General features: G+C 38.5%; 1 protein-coding gene across 1 annotated transcript in view; it reads left to right on the forward strand.

Moving 5' to 3' along the window:
- The window catches only part of MARCHF3 (membrane associated ring-CH-type finger 3), a 137,642-nt gene that overhangs the window by 112,606 nt on the left and 3,857 nt on the right, over positions 1 to 21,179 (forward strand). The window contains exon 4 of the mRNA XM_063295272.1: positions 13,441 to 13,650. Coding sequence (XP_063151342.1) covers positions 13,441 to 13,650 — 210 coding nt within the window. The remainder of the gene's footprint in view (positions 1 to 13,440; positions 13,651 to 21,179) is intronic.

Genomic DNA, 21,179 nt, shown 5'->3' on the forward strand with positions numbered 1-21,179 from the left:
TGAATGAAACTGATTGATGAAAATGAAACTGATTGATGAAAATACTACTGTACTCCAACTTCCTTGACCTTCCTTCCCAAGGCCTCATAGCCTCCAAATATTCTTTCAAGATCTCTTCTAGCTGTATCGTTGATCCTGAATCAAGAGAAAAGAATAGCTGTTGGTAGGTTTAAATAGTCTTGGTAACTTCTCCATTGTATCCTGTATATGGGCATGCAGAAGACAATACACATAGCATTTATTTAATTAATTTAATTAGATTTATATGGTCACCTATCTCACCATAGCAACTCTGGGTGCTATTGTGTGTCTGGACACAGCTGTCTCAGCTCCCCTTAGCAGGGAATCCACCACCACCACAAAACACGTCTTTTTTTCAGGTTGATTCTCTGGTTTCTTCAGTTCATAGGGGCTCAGATGTCTTCTACAATATTATGTGGTGTAGTTTGCTCAGGTGGTTGTCTATTGTACTTCAGAGAGACACCTTAAGTAACCATTCCAAGTTCCACTGGCACAAAATGTCTCCTGATTTTCTTGCTACCTTGTCAGGATGAATACGGGGTCCTAAGGCTTAAAATCCAAAAGAAATGACACCCACACAAAAGGAATAGGAAGGAGGAAAAACAGTGCAGGCATTTGGTAGTTACTGACTTGTTAGCTTCCAATAATGGAAGCACCTTCTGAAAGGTATCTGCTGGGCTGATACTGACCTTATACGATGAGGTCTCAGTTTTCTAAACTTTACTAGAAGACTATCAGGATCTTACTGGCCCTTCCATAGCAAGTAAGATTCAGATGGAGGTCTATATGCTCTCACCATTTCATGAGTAGAGGAATCTAATGCTCTAGGTTCTTCACAAAAACAGGTCTCAGCAGACTTCTAAGAAATAGCCTGGAACGCCAGACTTTCTAGAACTTATAGGCCTCCACAGGGTAAAGGGAAGCAGGAAAATGACAACATATGCTTGATGATGGCATCAAAGAAACACTGCAACTTATATAATTCTATCAGACATTTTTGACAAGTATGTAATCATGGCATTTTCCAATTACATGCGTGTGTCATCATTTTGGCATCATTGTACGTTGGTACAGATACCACTGCCAGAAATGGTTATATACAATTGGAAATGGTCCATCCTCTTCTGGATTTTTGCTGAATTTTGCTGATCGCTTGTCATTCTCACTATAGCAGGAAAGGCACCAGTGGCACCGACATTTCCAGATGAAAAGGCCCTGGGCTTTTTTTCCTCATAAGATAGTTTGTTTGCAGTGGTCTCCATGATGGGTGAGGGAAGGCCTAGTCTAGCTGATGAAAGCAGTAGCAAATGAGGGATAGTGAAGTTGGTGGGTAATCATGTTGCCTACTGTTATTCCTCCTCCACACAGGCCTGTTTGTTCAGCTGCAGCTGTATTTAACCAAGTCTGCATTATGGTATGAACTTTAGATTTAGGTGAGCAGTTACATGTATTACAACTATGGCAAATGATTCAAGGATCTGCTATTATAAGGAAGCCTTTAAAAATCAAGTTAAAACAAATATTTCTAATTATCAGGGCATATGATTTTGCATGAAAATCCTATCTAAATAAATTACCACAAGATTGCTATGAGAATAGATGTACAGCTTAATTTATTTCAGCTTCACGTCTGATTGGCTATCCATGAAAATGTTCTTCTGCACAAATGGAATGTGACATTTCTTGAGTCTTAATAGTAACTGGGCAAGCTCAAATGGAAAGCTGATGCTTCCAGAGCTGGAAAAGGATTGCTATGTGATCATAGAGCAAATTTTCTTTAGACTCAAGAGGCAAAAAAATATCCTTTTAAAGTTGCTTACGTTGTATTCTCAAATAAGGTAGAAGTGAAAATGAGTTACAGGCAAGTTCAGGGATATACTCGGTACTATCTGTACTTTTTTGTATAAATGCTTACTGGGGAATTAATGTGGTGTAGTTTAATATGTGCAAAAATAAAGATTTGCTGATATGTTCCAGGATAGGCTATCTCAGCAGATGTTCCTGTGGAGACAGGCAACAAAGTAAGGCATGAACATAAGTGAAAAGTATATGCAGTAACTATCTATAAAATATCAACTTGTAGTTCATAAAGATGAATAGAAACCAAAAAGGCCCTGGATTGTTCCACAGTTTTTCCTTAAACTGGACATTTTCTTAATTGCATAAAAACTGAAACGGCATGGCTGGCTGCTTATGTGGAGCTTGTCACTATTTGTTCTTAGCATAATTCTATAAGACCTAATTTAGTGAGCGTGTAAGTCATTGATAAAATTTGGGACTGTAGCCATTTCTGTCCAATAGAGCTTTTATTTTCAGAGAAGAGGGTATTTGCAATCTACTTACCTGCTGATCCTCTGACTTCATTATGACCTCTCTCCAATTAGGGTTTTCTTCTGCAGAGAATATGGACAAGTGGCACTGTCAGTGTTGACTTTGTATTGGTTTCATTACTTCTTCACCTTGCAGAACAAGTGGGATGCAAGGCTTTAATTTATGGCTTCTTCCTCTCCATTTTTATCTTATCACAGAATACACTGGTGTCATTTATTGAAGCAAGCATAAAGCATGGCCTTTTACATAGGCAGTTATTAAAGATTCTTCATTATTTCAGAGTCTAGCCTTGGATTTTATTTATTTTTTAATAATCTGGGTACAAAGTTATGAGGTCAGCAGCTCATTATATAATTATGTAAAACCGGAAGTAGGAGAATGTGAATTCCAATGTAACACTTTGTATGATATTTTGTGTCCTTTTGATAACAAAATGTAACTTTTCTTTTTCTAGCTCTACTGGGAAAGATTAGATTTTTTTTCATTTATTTTTCTTATTAAAAGACTATAATACTATAGATAAGAATTTATGAGCATTGTAAAAGGAATATCTTTCATTCAGGGTGCAGAACTTTTAAGCAAATAGGAGAAAGTAGATTCTACCCTCATAATATTAGTTACGAAAATGTGAAGAAAAGTCATATTCAGAAACTACCTGATTTTATTTTATTCCAGCAACAGCAGCAGATTTCAAATGTGTATATAACCTGCAACATGCCATAGTTACAGCTGAAAGAGGTGCAAAATTTAGCCATCTGTAGCAAATTCACAAACCAAATAAACACAAAGACTACAGAGCTAAATATAGTATCTGCCCAGCCAATTCAATCCTTCAGGGTTAATGTGCTCCACATTCTTTCGATTAAACGATGTCATCTTTCAGGACCCTGGAAGCATACTTTCTCTGTAGCAGCGCCTGCTCTCTATAATGAGGTTCCCCTTGAGATCCTGATGGCCCCACTCTGCTGTTGTTTAGAAGAACCATGAAGACCTGGTTCTTCACCCAGGCTTTTGGCGAGGAAGAGTGAGACCCCTCACTCCATTCTATCTGGCGCACTTGCCATCTTTTACCTTTATCTTTTATTGTAATTTCTTTGTTGTAAACTGCCCAGTGTAATTGAGAATAGGGAGGCATACAGATTTAATAGATGATGATGATGATGATGATGATGATGATGATGATGATGATGATGATGATGAAAAAACTGTATTTATTCAATGGTATCAGACTCATGTACAGTTTGGCTGTCATTGGCTGGATTTACATATTGCATTAAACAATCCATGGTTTATGAACTAAAGGTCTGGTTCTTACTATATGCTAAGCCAGAACTGAACAAATCATATTACAGGTACTCCTCAACCTATGACCACAATTGGGACTGGAATTTCCATTGTAAGTTATTGCAGTCATAAGTTGAGTCACAATGTGACCGGACCTGATTTTTTGACCATTTTTACGGTGGTTGTTAAGCAAATCATGGGTTAAGTATTTTACCTCAGTCATCAAGCATACAGGTAGTCCTTGACTTATGATGGTTCATTTAACGACAGTTCAAAATTATGACAGCCTCAGAAAAAGTGCTTTACGACCTGTACTCGCACTTACGACCATTGTACTACTCCTGCAGTCACACGACTGCAATTTGGGTGCTTGGCAACCAGCTCACATTTACGACCAGTTGCAGCATCCTACAGTCATGTGACTGTGATTTGCGAGCCAGTTGCCAAGTGCTCGAATTGCAATCACCTGACTATGGGGGTGATATGATTGTTGTAAGTGCGAGTACAGGTCGTAAAGCACTTTTTCCAAGGCCATCATAACTTTGAACTGTCATTAAACGAACAGTTGTAAGTTGAGAACTATCTGTATGCTTAATTGAGCATGATGTGTGAATCTAGTCACTTAGTTGGTTCATGTCAGATCATCATTTGGTAACTGTGTACATGATCTTGGAATGAATTTTGGAAGCGTTTCAGACAGCCATATTACTCTGCCAGCAAAATGCCTCACCTACTTCAGTTTCCATGAAACTCTAGCTTTCCCATCTGTAAGATGATATGTGTAGTCTCTATCGGTATGACCAATACTGAAAGATGCAAGGAGTTCTAACCTAGCAACATATGAGGAGACACAGTTTCTCCCAGTATTACTGGAGCATTAAATGGTATGTAAGAGCAGGTGGCAGCCGTGGCCAGGAGGGCCTTTGCGCAGCTTTGTGTTGTGCACCAGTTACGCCCTTTCCTGGATCAGGAAGCCCTTCGAACGGTCACTCATGCCCTTGTTATCTCACATATAGACTATTGCAATGTGCTCTTCATGGGGCTACCCTTGAAGAGTATCCAGAAGTTACAGCTGGTCCAGAATGCAGCCGCATGGGCTATCTTTGGTGCCCCTAGAAGGGTGCATATAGCACCTCTGCTACGCAAGCTACATTGGGTGCCAGTTTGCTTCTGGGTCCCATTCAAGGTGTTGGTTATCACCTTTAAAGCCCTACATGGCATGGGGCCAGGCTACCTGAGGGACCACCTCTTCCCCATTACATCAACCCATCTGACCCAATCATGCAGAGAGGACGTGTTGTGGACCCTGTCAGTAAGAGAATTCTGTTTGGCGTGGTCCAGGAGGCGGGCCTTCTCTGCAGTAGCTCCCGCACTCTGGAACATCCTAGCCCCAGAGGTGAGGTTAGCCCCATCGCTCCTGGCCTTCCGGAGGAATATGAAGACCTGGCTCTGCCACCTGGCTTGGGGCAGGGAGGGGAGTAGTCATGTTTGGGGATGGCTAGTGCCCTAGAGTGCTCATTGTACATGGACTGAGTTAGATCATCTGCCATTTGGATTTTATTTTTATTTTTATTGTCTATTTGTAATTGCATTTTTATGTATCGTATTTTTATATATTAATTATATTGTATATTTATTCTTTTCTTGATTGCTTTGTTGTGGACTGCCCAGAGTCTCTGTGGTTGGAGGAGATGGGCAGTGACAAATTTGATAAATAAATTAATTAATTAAGGATGTAATACTTTTAAAAAATGAGAATGCTATTACAAACCTGTATAATATTTTTAACAATGCAATATAATAATCCTTAGAAGCACTGTGGTATTCATGCAGGACTGAGGCTTGTATTGTTTTGGATCAAGACTCTTATAATGTATCAGAAAGGCTTTATTACTCTTTTAGTAGTCTCAGCAGCATTAAGAAGAGCTTCCTTGCTATATGAATATTTTCTGCAGTCACTTGTACTGAAATATGAATATCACTTGACTGTTTTCCTTATTGAGCTTTGAACTATCTTCCCTGCTGTCCTTTGAATTACTTTTGTGCACCTTAGCCTACTGCCATTTAGTGAGGCAGGACGTTGGTATCCTGTTATTGCCACAGGAGGCCTGACACTCTTTGACACAGTTCACTCAGAGATCACTGTCAGGGCTAAAGGAGAAGGATTTAGGCATGTAATCAACAAGATGAAATGGCCCACTGGCTTTAAGAGCTAAAGTAAACTAGAACTGGCAATTGAGTCTGTTGCAGCCAAAGAGGGAATAAGTTCATTTTACTCTCCTGAGGTAGTTGAAGGGTAGGCTGAAAGATTTATTATTTTATTTTAGAAACTTATCCCAGAGAAAAGAAATGAAAGGGCTGAGAGGTATTACAACAGAACAAATATTACAAATCAAACTGTCTGAAAATTGTGGCTGGGTTCTCACTGTACACTAGAGGAAGCTGACATAGGATTGGATCATTGTAGTTCAAAATGTAGTGGGACCCTAGCCATTTCATTAGCATGTTGTCTGAACCAGGCCATCACATTAAGCCATAATGTCAATATTGGTTTTGGCATACTGTGGTTTATGAACACAGAAATTAGCTTTTTAAAAATGGATCTATTAGAGATTCAGGATATTTATAAAATGAAAATGAATGTCCAGTGCAAGTGTGTTGGATCCAAAATTACTCTCATTGAAATCAGTGGCATTGATCACAGTGTTGAATGGACCACATTTGCTATCATGAACTGTAGCATGGAAGAGGTTCTTCATCACTGTTTGGACCATAAACATAATTACTCTACATTGTGTTTTTTTCAAAATCATGCTAAGAGCATTAAAAATTTCCTGTAAAGTTTTCAGTCATAAAATCAAAAGGCTGAATCAGTGGAGGTAATCAACAGCCATCAGTACATTACTGCAAAACAAAATGTTATGCTCATGTCAACAAATAGATTCATCAATATTGTTGGAAAGGATCCTATTCCACATGCTTAGAAGTAATCCTTCTGAATTGTGAATTGTGTGCATTATTAGAAACAGATAATAGAGAAAGAGTCCAAATAGCTGTTGCTGAGTCTACATGAAAGCTGCACATCTGCTATAGAAATTGGTAGTGAAATATGCAGAAACTTGGCAATCAGTATACTAACAAACCTGTAGACCTAATTGTCCTAGAAAGAGACAATTGAAAACTTGTGGATGACTTCTCTGAGTAACATATATAAAACTAACACATGGTTTATATGATAATTCAGGGATCTTGTGGCAAGATATTAATATCCCAGACACCTTACCCTATATATGGAGGTTTGAATCATAAATTGATGTTTGGCAAAATATAGCCCAAATATCACTCTGCCCCCCACCCAATTTAGAACATTTTATGCAGTCTGATTATACATACCTACTGAACATCACTATATTTAACCGATTAAAAAAAGGTTAATAGCTTTAAAACCCCGAATAATGTGTATATTTATCCAGTTGGTATAATTTTATGTTCTGTAACCCCAAATCTTTATCCTCTGTCTTCTATATTTCTTGACAGCTATCCCACCAAGCCTCAGTCATGTTCTGTAACCCTACTTTTTTATCCAGTGCCTTCTTGCATGTGATAGAATAAACCAATAAAAGATAATGCCTTGATTCTGCAATGTGGATTTTCTTAACATCAGCTGAATATATATCATAAAACAGTAGCAGTGTGTGATGCTGTTACTATTACTGATAATCCTTTCCCCATACAGTAACCCCCTTAGGTCTAATTGGCTGCATTTGTTACTAGAGAATTCCCATGAATCTTGTATTCATCTTGCATGTTTTTTTAGAGCCAATTCTTCAAGTTGCCTAATGGTATATTTCAGTTCAAACTTGCTTAGATGCTAAGATTAGGGATCGGTAAAAGATAATTCTGTATTTTATAATAGTCTGCTGAAAGTTTGATTGTAAATTAGCAAAAAAAAAACTGACTTTCAGTTATTTAGCAAGAGCTGCAACAAAACGATTACTCCCTCTAAATAATACTTTTGAAATGAAGAAAACCTGGGGTAATCAAGAATGGATTTTTGTGTGGATGGATTGTCTGTTTCATTTAGTTCTGGGGAAAAAATCAGAATTCTCACCACCCTTACATTATATTTCTTTTGCCCCAGAGTTCTGGTTGATGGGTCTTGGGGCTCTGTTTAAAAAAAATAAATAAAGCTTTTGCTTTAAATTAGATTTAAAGAAAGTTTTTGTATATTTTCTCTTGGAAACAACTGTTCAGTAGCAGTGAAGACACTGTTCTTATTTCCCTGGAGGTAAGTCTAATATGAAGGGACGCGGTGGCGCTGCGGGTTAAACCGCTGAGCTGCCGATCGGAAGGTTGGCGGTTCGAAACCGCGCGGCGGGGTGAGCTCCCGTTGCTAGTCCCAGCTCCTGCTCACCTAGCAGTTCGAAAACATGCAAATGTGAGTAGATCAATAGGTACCGCTTCGGCGGGAAGGTAACGGCGTTCCGAGTCGTCATGCTGGCCACATGACCCGGAAGTGTCTATGACAACGCCGGCTCCAAGGCTTAGAAACGGAGATGAGCACCGCCCCCTAGAGTCGGACACGACTGGACTTTACGTCAAGGGAAACCTTTACCTTTACCTAAGTCTAATATGAACACGATAGCAGTATTTTAGAATAAACATTTGGGATTGAGATATGTAAATCTGCAATCCAAAGCATCTGTAGCTTGAACCACAGCTCATTAATATCAGTGGAATTTATTTCTAAGTCAACATGGTTGGAATTGGGCTGATGATGGGTTGAGTTGAAATACCGTGGCTCTTGGTTTGAACTGCGCTCATTCCTAGTTAATAGCTAATGAATTTAACATTCCCAGAGAATTAAATTATTAAATGGTGAAAATTGCATTTTGAATTTCAGGTTGGTTCAGATATGTGTAGAGTTTCACACAATGGATTGATGATGAACTAACTGCTCATTCAAAGAAGGTCAACAGTTTCATGTAATCCACTTAAGACAAATGATTGCTTGACATATGCTTCTGCTATAAAAAGAAGCTATAAAAATTGTGGTCTTTCGTTTTATATATGTTTAGTATTCCTGTTGGCTATGGCTAAATTAAAACACTTGAAGATAAATAAATTTATTCTACAAGTTTTATACATCTTCTTTCATTCCATGTCATAGAAATTGAAGACTGTATATGGATACCCAGTGAAATATAAAGGGCTTGCTGTACTGTAGTGGATCACACATGTCTACAAAATCAAGTTAATGAGCGTATGCTCCAAAGTGTGTTATAGAAATATAGTTACTAAATAAACAGGAATATGTTATTGATTACCTCAATGCATAATGATTGTATCGCAGCAACACAAAAAACATCCCAAACTGCTGACTGGTTGAATGGATGGAATGTTGTTATTGCAAATTTGTTATGAAGATTGAAAACCACATATTCTTACCTTGCCTACACTAGCTTTCTCACCACTGAAAATCATTAAAGGAGGTTTTTTCCACTTAAGCAGGTATGCGGAAAGAAGAAAAAAATGACATCCGTTTATGTGATATTTCAAGCTAAACAGATCACCAAGCTCTCTAACATTTTCTAGATCGTTAATTTATTTCTATAGATGTCCATCCCTACAAATGCTAGTTCTGCACTTTTCTTCTGCAAAATCATCTGAGAATACATTTTGAACTAGATTTCAAATAGAAACATATAGGAAAAATATAGCACATGCCATGTTGGGATAATGGATATATAACACTCCATTCATTTTAATTGAAAGGAAAATGTAGACTTATTTTTTGAAGGTATAAAAGATTTTGTGCCCAGCCTGGAAATTGGAACCTGATGATTCAATTAAAATGGTACTGCTTGAATAGGCAGGGACTTGAATGACTGTATCTGGAAAAATGGCTAAGCTTGTGAAGAGGCAATATTGTTAGGATTTTGAGTTATCCATGGTCAGTGCAGGACAAGTGATAGGAACCAGAGAAGTGGACCCTACTGATGTGCAAAATATACATCATTATGGGAGGTGGGAAGTACAACAGCACCATACTGAAGGGATTATAGAAGAAAACAACCTTCTCATTGCATGTTGCCCAACGATATATCGCTACACTTGATGAGCGTTTCATAGTTGAAGAGAAATTGATCTAGCTGCAACAAAGAGAATCAGGCTACCAAATCTGGCCTGCAAAAATCCAGATGACCACTAGATGGGAGAAAAACTCTGACTCACAGTTTCTGCAGCCCAGATCTGGTAGTTCTAAAAAAAAATGTTTAGAGTAAAGTCTATTGCACTTAGACAGTCTGTCTATAGAAGTGGACCAGTTTCTCTTCAATTATAGCATGCCTTTCAAGTAGAGCATTCTTACTAACATCTAGTTTTGTTTTTGTGGGTTTTTTTTTTCAAACAACAAATGTTATAATAAACCAGGACCTGGCCTGCACCATTTCAGGGTACACCAATGTGGCCTTTCAATCCAGATTGGGAAAAATAATTTGGGTAGTCCAAATACAGTTCTTTTCATTCCAGTGTTTTACATATGAAAGTGTGGCTTGCAGATTGAATAAAGGAGACTTGGAAGCAAGAGATCAGAGAGCACAAGGTCATTCAATGGGATTGTATACAATAAATAGATTTCCCAGTGAATTAAACTCTTACATTGTACCTGCAGTTCATATAGTGATCAATTAAAAGCTCAGATGCTCATTATCAACGTCTGCATGTCAAATACTTTCCCTTACACTTATCTCTGAATGTCACCTTTGGCATTCTTCTCCATTTTCTTCTGGGCATTTCTACTTCCTCTTGGTTGTCTTTTGGTTTCTCATTACAAGGATGCATGGAAATTGAACAAGGTGTAAGTTGCAATCAATCATGTTGAAGTAACTCAGTTGTACCTGGAACTGCAGCAGCACCCACATCCAGTTGCTATCCTCAGCCGTATTTTCTAAGGAAATGAGATAAATCCTTACAATGGAGTTCTGAATTGTTTTACACAATGCCTTGAAATCTGTGTGAGAGTTCTATTTGATTGTAATATAATATCCTTCTACTTTTAAAATATCTACTTCCCAACTGCCTTGCTAAATTCTTTAACTAACCTTGAGATGACAGCACAAAGTGGACTGCAGTAATATTTCTAAGTGTAGTCGCTGTTTTTGCTCTTTTAAGCACTCCAAAGCCCATTTATTTGTAAAATCTTAGAAGAGTTGTTGAAGTAACCCTTAAAAAACAAACACAAATGCATGCTGATCATTATTCAGTGACTACAACATCTACTAATGGGCATGTTTTGCAAGAGTGATTAAAGGTCCAAGCCTACTGATAGAACATTCCTATCTCCTGATATCATCTCAAGATACATAGCCTTTCAATGCAGTTTGCTTCCCACTTTCACCTGTGCAGAGAATTTGTAGTTATTTAAGTGACAAGCATTACTGTGTGAATCAACGCTAAATCATTATAAATAGTTCTATTTATGTGAAGCAGTTCAAAGAGAGGTAGATAACATGCTTGCAAACAGCAGCTAGTGATGAGTTCAGAATGACCACTACATAACTTCCAAGAAATTGCCAGGTGTGCGGCTTACTACTTCAACTCTTCCTTCAGTAGTTGTCAGATGAACACAACACCTACATTTCTGAGATTGATCATAAGAATAGGAAAAACAGGATTGGATTCATCTAGGCTTATTTAATCCAGCATTTCTTCTAACATTTCTTTCTAACATTGACTTATTCAGTGCCTGTGCAAGTACACATGGAGGCAGTAATTAAATGATATTGGAGCTCATATGATAATATCACTTCTAAAGTCTAAAGACACTTCTAAAGTCATCCAAGTTGGTGGCCATTTGATATTGCAGTATCAAATAATGACAGCATTTCTTTTCCCTCCCTTGAGTCTCTGAATTCATTGAATCATCTCAAAGTTCTGGAATTATGAGGATCAGAGAAAAACGTAAGTGATCCATGTTCACTTTTATTACCCCAAGCATAATTTTATGCATCTCTATTGTATCCCTTTTTATTCCTAATGAATAAAGCATTCACAAGCATTCTCTTTGCTTATAGGGGAGTCTCTCCACAGCTGTTTGGGGCTTTTCATTTTTTTTTTTCTCCACTTTCTCTATAGTTGAAGTGTGATGACCAGAATTGTGCACAGTATTTGAAGTGTAACAGTATCATCACCTTCTTAAAAGACATTACAATATTGGCAATTTAATTTTGTGATTCCTTCCCTAGTGATCCCAGCTTGGGTTTAGCCTTACAACAGCCATATCTTACACTGCTATTTTTACTGAGCTGCTCACATATCCTCTGTGATCACTTTCCTAGTCAGTCACTGTCAGCTCAGTCCCCCTCTGTTTATATGAGGTATATGAAGTTAGATATTTTGCTTCACTTTATTCTTGCATACTTCAAGCCATATGCATCATTTTATGCTAACTTACCAAAGTGTGCAGAAGTTTTTTGGCATTCCTTGCTGCCCCTTTTCATCTTAAATAATTTGGGTGCTCACTCCAAACTTCACATCACTTGTGATCAAAATCTAAAATCACCAAACTCACACCTATGTTACAATAACTTAATGTTTATTTCTACTTTGTTTTTTGGTTCAGAGAGGCAAAGGTGACAACCTCTTGAATCTCAGATCTGTATGAGTTGCCAGGACCATGACTGGAACAGGATATAAATGAAGTTTATATGTTTTACTCTGATCCTCATAATTCTAGAACTTTGAGATAATTCAGTGAATTCAGAAAGACTCAAGGGAGGGAAAAGAAATGCTTTATTTGATTTATTATTTGATACTATAATATCAAGAATTACAAGAATAAAATAACAGTAAATTTGCAGTTACTTAGTAGGAGTCCTTCTGTAGTCATACATATCTGGATCTGAATCGAATGTAAGGCTGTAATCATATATACGGTATATACACACATACGCGCACAGAGTATATATACACACATACACACCTGAGAATAAGCCCCAATTGAAAACAATAGAATTTATCTGTGGTTAGACATATATAGGATTCTTTGTAAAAATAAGAGAATAGGGTTCTGTGTGTGGTAGAAGTAGCCTATATAAGTTTGATAGAGAACTGTTGCTGTCAAAGTGTTCCTGCACTATAAAATCAAGCTTTATCAACTGTAACTTTCTAATAATTTTCTGTTGCTTTAAAGGAGTGTTTCTCAACCTTGACAACTTTAAGATGTGTGGACTTCAACCCTCAGAATTCTGGGAGTTGAAGTCCACTCATCTTAAAGTTGTCAAAGTTGAGAAACACTGCTCTAAACAAATACATGTTTTAGTAATCTTTTACAAATACAGCTTTCTCTCCTCTTTTTCTGCATCGATTTGTCAAAATGTAAATACCAGGATCGTTTCTTCCTTGAACCTATACCCATATGTACTCACAATTTTATAAATATAGACACACCTTATGACCTACAAATTATTATATTTACTAGAAGAACTATCAATAAGCACTCATTGAATAACACTGGGGGGGTTCACCTTATATACTGTGTATACTGTTATTTATTTAGCAATATTAAAATAATTGTAGAGTTTTTTAAAGTATTACATTCCAAATATGAAGACGATCAAAGTGAAGTCCTACCTCATACTGGCTGAGATACAGAAGCATCTCTGCTTAACCAATTTCTGCCTTTTATGTGACCTTACTTTTATTTATTAAAGTATACGTTATACAAATGGGATAGAAAATGACTTTTGTTAGTTGAATGAGTGCCTTTTGTTGATACTGACTATGCATTGATTCTTTCTGCAGTGGCTAAGAAATCCTGGCCCCCAGCATGAGAAACGGACTTTGTTTGGAGACATGGTGTGCTTCTTGTTTATAACTCCATTGGCTACTATCTCTGGCTGGCTGTGTCTGCGGGGAGCAGTGGACCATCTGCACTTTAGTAGTAGGCTAGAAGCTGTTGGGCTCATTGCACTCACTGTCGCACTCTTCACAATTTACCTCTTTTGGACACTAGTAAGTAGTCTTTTGTTTTGACTTCCATTTACGTAAAGGTAAAGGTAAAGGTTTCCCTTGACGTAAAGTCCAGTCGTGTCCGACTCTAGGGGGCGGTGCTCATCTCCGTTTCAAAGCCTTGGAGCCGGCGTTGTCCATAGGACACTTCCGGGTCATGTGGCCAGCATGACTCACGGAACGCCGTTACCTTCCCGCCGAAGCGGTACCAATTAATCTACTCACATTTGCATGTTTTCGAACTGCTTGGTGTGCAGAAGCTGGGACGAGCAACGGGAGCTCACCCCGCCGCGCGGTTTCGAACCGCCGACCTTCCGATCGACAGCTCAGCGGTTTAACCCGCAGCGCCACCGCGTCCCACACATTTACGTAGAGTATGATAAATCTTATAATGTTACTCTGGAAACACCTGGTGACTGTTACTGTCCTATGAGAAGAGATCAAGCTTCTTCAGTAGAATAACAGCTTCATGTTATATCTTGAAATCAATAGCATGCACACAAAATTTGGTCATTTTAGGTTGGCTCTAGAATGGCTTGTGTTACACAGTTCCTCTTACAATGTCCCTGGAAATGGCAGAAGGTGATTTTGCAACATTCCCTCCCTCTACCTTTCCACTGTTCCAGAACATGTTTTTAGAAATGATAAAAACTTCAGGATGAGGACATATTTAACAAAGATTACCTTTTCCCCCTTTCTACCACAGAAATGCTCTGTGGTATTGGAAGCATTGTTTAGATAGAAGATGTCCTTCCATCTGTGGAAAGATGGCCTTGGATCCAAGCCAGTATTTGGAAAGGCCTAATGAAGGGACTTCAGACAGGCTACAATGAGTAAATGGGGGAAAAAACCTGCCCAAACAGGATCAATGCTGGGAAAATAGGCAGCAAAATATTTGCAGAGGAAGGGAACTTCAATATCATATCTATGCAGCAAAGAAAAGACAAACAGATTCTCTTTCTCTTTTGGCACTGGAATGGGCAGATTGAAGGTAAAGCTCCAAAACCTTACCCAGCGTGCTTTGTTTTTTCTGAGTTGTGTGGGATGGGCAGCATTAGGGAGAGATTCACTTTATACAAGCCTGCTTCTCATCCTAATGTGAATTTTGTGAGAGACCTGAATTGTCTCCAGACCAGAAACTTGAGATGTTTTTCATCTTTCCTAAATAAGCTTTTGTGGACATTGTGCAGGAACAACAAACTATAGTGCTCTGAACAAGCTATAGTAGGAAAGATCTAAGCTGGCTTTTTCCTTTGTTATTGGGTAACAAAAAACATTTTGCAAGGTTCAGTATAGTTCAGAATAACTGGTCTGGAGCATTTAGAGTAGTTAATACATGTGAGAAAGCTATGTTAGACACTGCTAAACAGTTTTTACCATGCAACCTTGTACACTAATATATTTTGAAACACAACCTGTTTTTCTTCCTCCAGACATCCAGATGTCTCAAATAGGAAGGAAAAATTGAGAATTTGATTTTTTTTAGAATGGTTGAATTCCTTAAATTGGGCTGATTGATTTTCACTGATAAACAAGTGTGAAGGGAATGCAATGAATCTTCGCAGTTGAAAGGCATCTGATGCAAAGGTCTGCAGGAAAGAAGTAGTGTCTCCTACAGCAGAGAGATGCACTTCTGAGTAGCAGTGCAGTGTTTTTCCCATTGGTTATTCATTTGTTCCTGTCCATACCTTCTAATTCCATAATTTTTCTGCAATTTCTCTGTTTGACTAAGCTGTTAATAATATATGCTAGCTTTAGAAGATCACCCACTTTCTGATACTTGGGTGTTTGCAGTTTTCCCTAGTCAGTTAACAAAGAAGGTTGGAAACATGTTTGCTTTAGTCTCAAATAATATGTTATATCTTTAATTTCTACTTTTGCCCTACCGTGCTGTCTCTAATTGGAGAGCACTGGAATGAAAAAAAAATAGGGTCCATATTCAGTTTGTCTTGTTCTGTGCTTTCATTGCTTTGCTTTTCAAACCCTATTATGGTTTCTTTTTCAAAACTGCATCCACATTCTCTTTGGTATTTACTGTAAGACCCTTTTAATAAGATGAATATTCCAGGCCAGAAAAAGAAATTCATTATCAGCACAACATCTGTATAAATTAAAGCATTTTGTATTAGACTGGCCACATTTGTTTTCCCCAGCATTCATATTGCTGTTTGATACTCCATTTCCTGCCTTGAAAGGCATGTGGACTTAAAAGATCCTCCTATGAATTTTTGGCAGTGAAGAAATCTTTATAATAAAGCTATGAAATCTGGACGGCAAAAATCCAGACAGCCACTAGATAGCAACAGAGTGTTACAAAAGACTGTTGACCCTTTGCTGTCCTCAGTAGGCATCTGGATTTTTGCCTCCCAGATCTGGGAGCCCTCTTTAGAATCTCCAGTTTGATCTATTTCATGCTCTGTAACTGATAATACTACCAAAAATAACCTCAGTCAGTTGATTCAGATTATGATATACGTAGCTGTCTTATCTGCATACCTACAGTGGAGTTCTAGATCAGAAGCTGTCATATTAGTTATTATCTTATTTCTGTGATACAGAACCAGCTTTGGGAGGAAGTAGTATTACCACTTTTGCCAGGCTTAGGGGAAAATACCCATACTTTAAGACTGTCTAGCTGGGAATTCTAGGAATCGCAGCCCAACATAGGTGTCACAGCAAACTGAGACTGCTTCAAAATGATGACATGCATATAGTGACATCCTGACGCAGAATCTACTCTTACATACTCATGTCCCAATGTTTGACAGTAGTATGGAGGTGGCAATTTTTGCATACTTGGTCATTTGCTTTCCTTCTCTGCACCCATGAATGCCTGTGCAGCCCAAAAAATTTGCAAGGTACATAGGTTTGGGAAGTAAGCTAATGAGTACAGAAGAAGAAAGAGGTTACTTCCCTCTCTTTCAGAAGTTCAGAGGTAACTGCATATCATCATGCAGCCAGAAGGCCATCCATATATAAGAAAAAGTCATCAGTGGTTATGAAATACTGATTAACTGGGGTAGGAGTGGACAAGGAAGTAGGCCAGAATGTAGGAGTAGGCAAGGAATAGGCTCATTCCACATTGCAATATTTTGTGCTTGGCTCCCCTTGCATGTCCTAAATGGATCCTTTAAAAGGCATGATATCATTTCTAATAACATATCTTCAAGTTGCTTTCATTTTTTTGGACTCTGCATAAGATTGGTTAAAAATATAAACAGAATATAAAGAGGGTCATAGAAACACTGAAGTACCTCAGACACATTAAATCTTGGGATGATACTGTGTCCAAATCCACAGGGGGAAATGACTTGTTTGAAAAGGGTCCTGCATATGGAATGCTGGTAAAGAAAATCTAAAGAATCTAAAGCTACAGAACAGTTTTTCAAACTTGGCAACTTTAAGATGTGTGGACTCTAGCTTTCTCAGGGAATTGAAGTCCACACATCTTCAAGTTGCCAAGTTTGAAAAACACTGCTAAAGAACAAGGCTTTCTGACAGCAATTCCGTATGTGCATTTTGGAGCAGGTAAAATTGTGTGTTCTACCTTAAGTCTGCTTGCTTGTATGGATTGTTTTACAATTATGTACACTCTAGCTTTTTGTATATTTTCAAACTTAAGACAGCTTCTTGCTTTCATTGTTTGAACAGGTAATTGGTTTTGGCTGAATCTGCCCTGCCTTTTATGATCATCAGAATTGTCTTTCTTCCAGACTAGAGAATTGTTGTGTTTCATTTGAAAATAAAATGAAAAGGTTTACCTTTCTCATTAAAGTTCATAAATGAAAACTTACAGGCCATGTTTAATTTACATTAGAGAATTGTACTCTAAATAAAACAAAAAATGATGAGTTATTTCAGTAGCACGTGTGATTTGGCTGCATGGAATTTTAAGAAAAAACATTGTTTGAAAGCTCCATTGTTTACCTGCTTTGGAGAAAAGTATTTGAAGAAAGACCAACATTTTGCTTGATGGAGTTTAGTTTCAAAATAATGCTCTAACCTCAGTTAAATTTTAATTTCAGTTTACCAACATATGTTTGTATATACACATACATATTCAGTATACATGCATACACATCACACACACACACACACACACACACAAACACATGCCATAATCCAGCAAGGGAGATCTTTGCATGCTGATGAGACACATGCACCTCAGTGTTATTGCAACACACTTAATGTGGATCTGCCTTTCAAGACAACCTGGAAGCTACAACTGGTTCAGAATGCAATGGCCAGATTCTTAGTAGGAGAAACTTGTTATTGCAGTCACTCCCATTCTGTGGTCACTGCACTGGTTGCCATTAGTCTGAGCATAGTGCTAATTATCACCCATAAAGCCTTATGCAATCCAGACATCTAGAGACTGTGTGCCCAAGGAATATAAATCAGAAGGCAGCTCTTCTCAGTAATGGCTGCCACATTATTTATGTATTTGTTTATTAAGTTTTTATCTTGCCAACTTAATGCAGACTCATGATGGCTTCCAAATGGAATTAAAACATCCATAGAATTACATAAATATATTGCAATGAAACATGCATGGTAAAAGGCATCAATAAGTCATCCATAACAATAGCGTTAAGATGTTCACAAAGAAAAAAATACTACTTATAAGTCACTAACAATAGTTATCATATAACCAAAGCCCTAATTTGTTGTCAAAAATCACCAGTGAGATTAAATTCAGCCAGCAAAGACTCTCAAGAAAATTCAGTCTTTATGACTTCTGGAAAGCCGTCACAGGAGGAACATTCTCAGGGCTGCTGCTCCATAAGTTCCATAATGGAAATGCAGAGTCCCTGGGGGCTGCTCCTACGTATGATGAGCATACAGGAGGCTCAGTCTAGCTGAAAGATGTATGTCTCCTCTCTTCTTTTCTGACATTAAGGGTGCTGGAAAGCATTTTGTTTGGCCCCTTAGGAGAAATTGTGGCAGTCATCTAGGATTGTTTTTTACTGTTTTAGGAGCATTATTAATGATCTGGTATACTACCCAGAGTCTGTTAGATTTGAGCTGGTAAAGAAATAAATGTTTGTTAAACAAATAAAATGTCTATTTAAATCAATTGATTAATACTAGTGAAAATTGCTCAAACTAGTTTTTAACTGGAATCTTCCTTTAGTTTTAATAAAATCATTGTATATTATTTATATAAAGTTTGCATGGTCAGCCTTCTAGAAAATAGCTATATGAAAAAATTGGCATGGGTACTCTATCTAGAATAATAGGCAGCATATACAGTATGAACATCTTTCTCATTATTAATATAACCCAGTACAGTTCTCCTGATGTGCTGCTGCAGTGAATAAATGTAATCATAAATACCAATTTAGATAAATATATATGGTACACTCAAAAAGACAGTTTTTAAAAATTATATATCCCAAATTATATTAGGAACTAAGAAGAATGTAGGAGAAGTATTTTCTGGAAAGTGTGCCATGACCATATTTCATTGCCTCTTAATTGCTTTTGTTGAGTCTTAATTTCTACCCCAATAAATATGCATTTTAAACTGCAGTTGGTGAGCTGAATCCAACATCCTGTGAGTGTGCTTTTCATCAAGCTTTGGGAATTTCCTTTGCTGTCCTCTTCCTGCAGCTTTCTCAAATCTGCTTTGGAAAGTTGAGAAGTTTGGGAGGCGTGTGGGGTTTATTTACTGATAAGGATTTCAATTTGCAAACTTCAGTATCCTGTACAACTTAAATTATCTCTGAATGTTAAAAGTGGTTTTCATCCAAGAGTATTATTTTACATGTATATGGAGAGGTGATAATCCTAAACCAAACATGGGCTCCATCAGTGTATAGAAAATACAGTTTCAGTTGCATAGTAGCTGCATAGTTTTAATTGTTTGCCGGGTGGGAGAATCTTTCTTATCCTATGATAACTTCAGTGGGAGTGAACTGTATTAATGAGGCAATTGCTCTCCAGCTCAGAAAAGAGGTTTCAAAGTTTCATTGTGTAACAAGAGGGGCTCAGTGTAATACAAAACATTGGGGGAAAAAATCTCTTCTCACCCCTATGGCTGGTATGTATCTTCCTCAATCTTGGGTCCTCTACCAGAGGCCTGGGAGTTTGAGGGTTCTGCGCAGTATCTTAGCTGTTCCTAGCACTGCACTCTTCTGGACAGAGAGCTCCAATGTTGCTCCTGGGGTCTGTTGGAGCCACTCTTCCAGCTTAGGACCACTGGGACCACTTTGGCTTTCACTTTCCACATCCCCTCTAGTTCCTCTTTCAGGCCTTGGTACTTCTCCAGCTTCACATACTCCTTCTTCCTGAAGTTGCTGTCACTTGGCACTGCTACATCTATCACCACCACTGTCTCCTGGTCTTTGTCTACTACCATGATGTCAGGTTGATTGACCAGTACCTGCCTGTCCATCTGGATCTGGAAGTCCCACAGGATCTTAGCCCTGTTATTCTCCATGATATTTTGTGAAATCTCCCATCTGGACTTGGGTGGGTCTAGCCCATACACCATGCAGATGTTCCTGTACAGAATGCCAGCTACTTGGTTGTGCCATTCAGTGTATGCTGTTTCTGCCTGCATCTTATACCCTGCCACTGTGTTGGACTGTTTCTGAGGCCTCTCTGCACAGTCTGCACCTTGAGTACTGTCTAGTGTGGTAGACCCCTGCTTCTATGGATTGGGTACTTAGTGCCTGTTCTTGTGTTGCAGTGATCAGTGCCTCAGTGCTGTCTTTTAGTCTAGCCGTTTCTATCCACTGGTAGGATTTCCCAGTGTCAACCATCTTGGCTACCTGTTGATGGTACGTCCCATGCAGGGTCTTGTCTTAACATGGATCTTCCTTCCATGTCTGCTGTTGCCTCAGGCATACTCTCATCAGCTCATCTTTGGGTGTCATGTTACTGATGTACTCCTGGATGCTGTGGGTTTCATCCAGGACAGTGGCTTTGACACTCACCAGACAACCCTCCCCCACCATCTTTCCAGCCAGTGTACAGTCTCTGGGTGTTGGACTTGGGGTGGAATCCTCTGTACATTGTGAGGAGCTTCCGGATCTTCACATTGGCAGCCTCCATGCCCTCATTTGGCCAGCTCACTATACTGGCAAGGTATCTGATGACTGGCAGGGCAGATGCATTGATGATATAGATCTTGTCCTTCTCATTGAGCTGACTCTTCAGGACCTGCCTTATCCTTTGGTGGTACTTGGATGTTGCTGTCTTCCTTACTTCCTCATCATGGTTCCCATGTGACTGTGGGATACCAAGGTACTTGTAGCTGATCTGAATGTCTGCTATATGGCCTGCTGGTAGTTCCACCCCATCAGTCTTAACTACCTTCCCTCTCTTTACTACCATCCAGCCACACTTCTGTAGTCTGAATGACATCCCAATGTCCTCACTGTAGATCCGTGTCAGGTGGATCAGCGAGTCGATGTCTCATTCACTCTTAGCATACAGCTTGATGTCATCCATGTAGAGGAGGTGGCTGATGGTGGTTCCACTCTTGAACTTGTATCAGTATCCAATTGTACATGTACATGCACATC

Source organism: Candoia aspera, chromosome 2 (assembly GCF_035149785.1).
Source record: "Candoia aspera isolate rCanAsp1 chromosome 2, rCanAsp1.hap2, whole genome shotgun sequence".
In the NCBI taxonomy this organism is placed as follows: Eukaryota; Metazoa; Chordata; class Lepidosauria; order Squamata; family Boidae; genus Candoia; species Candoia aspera.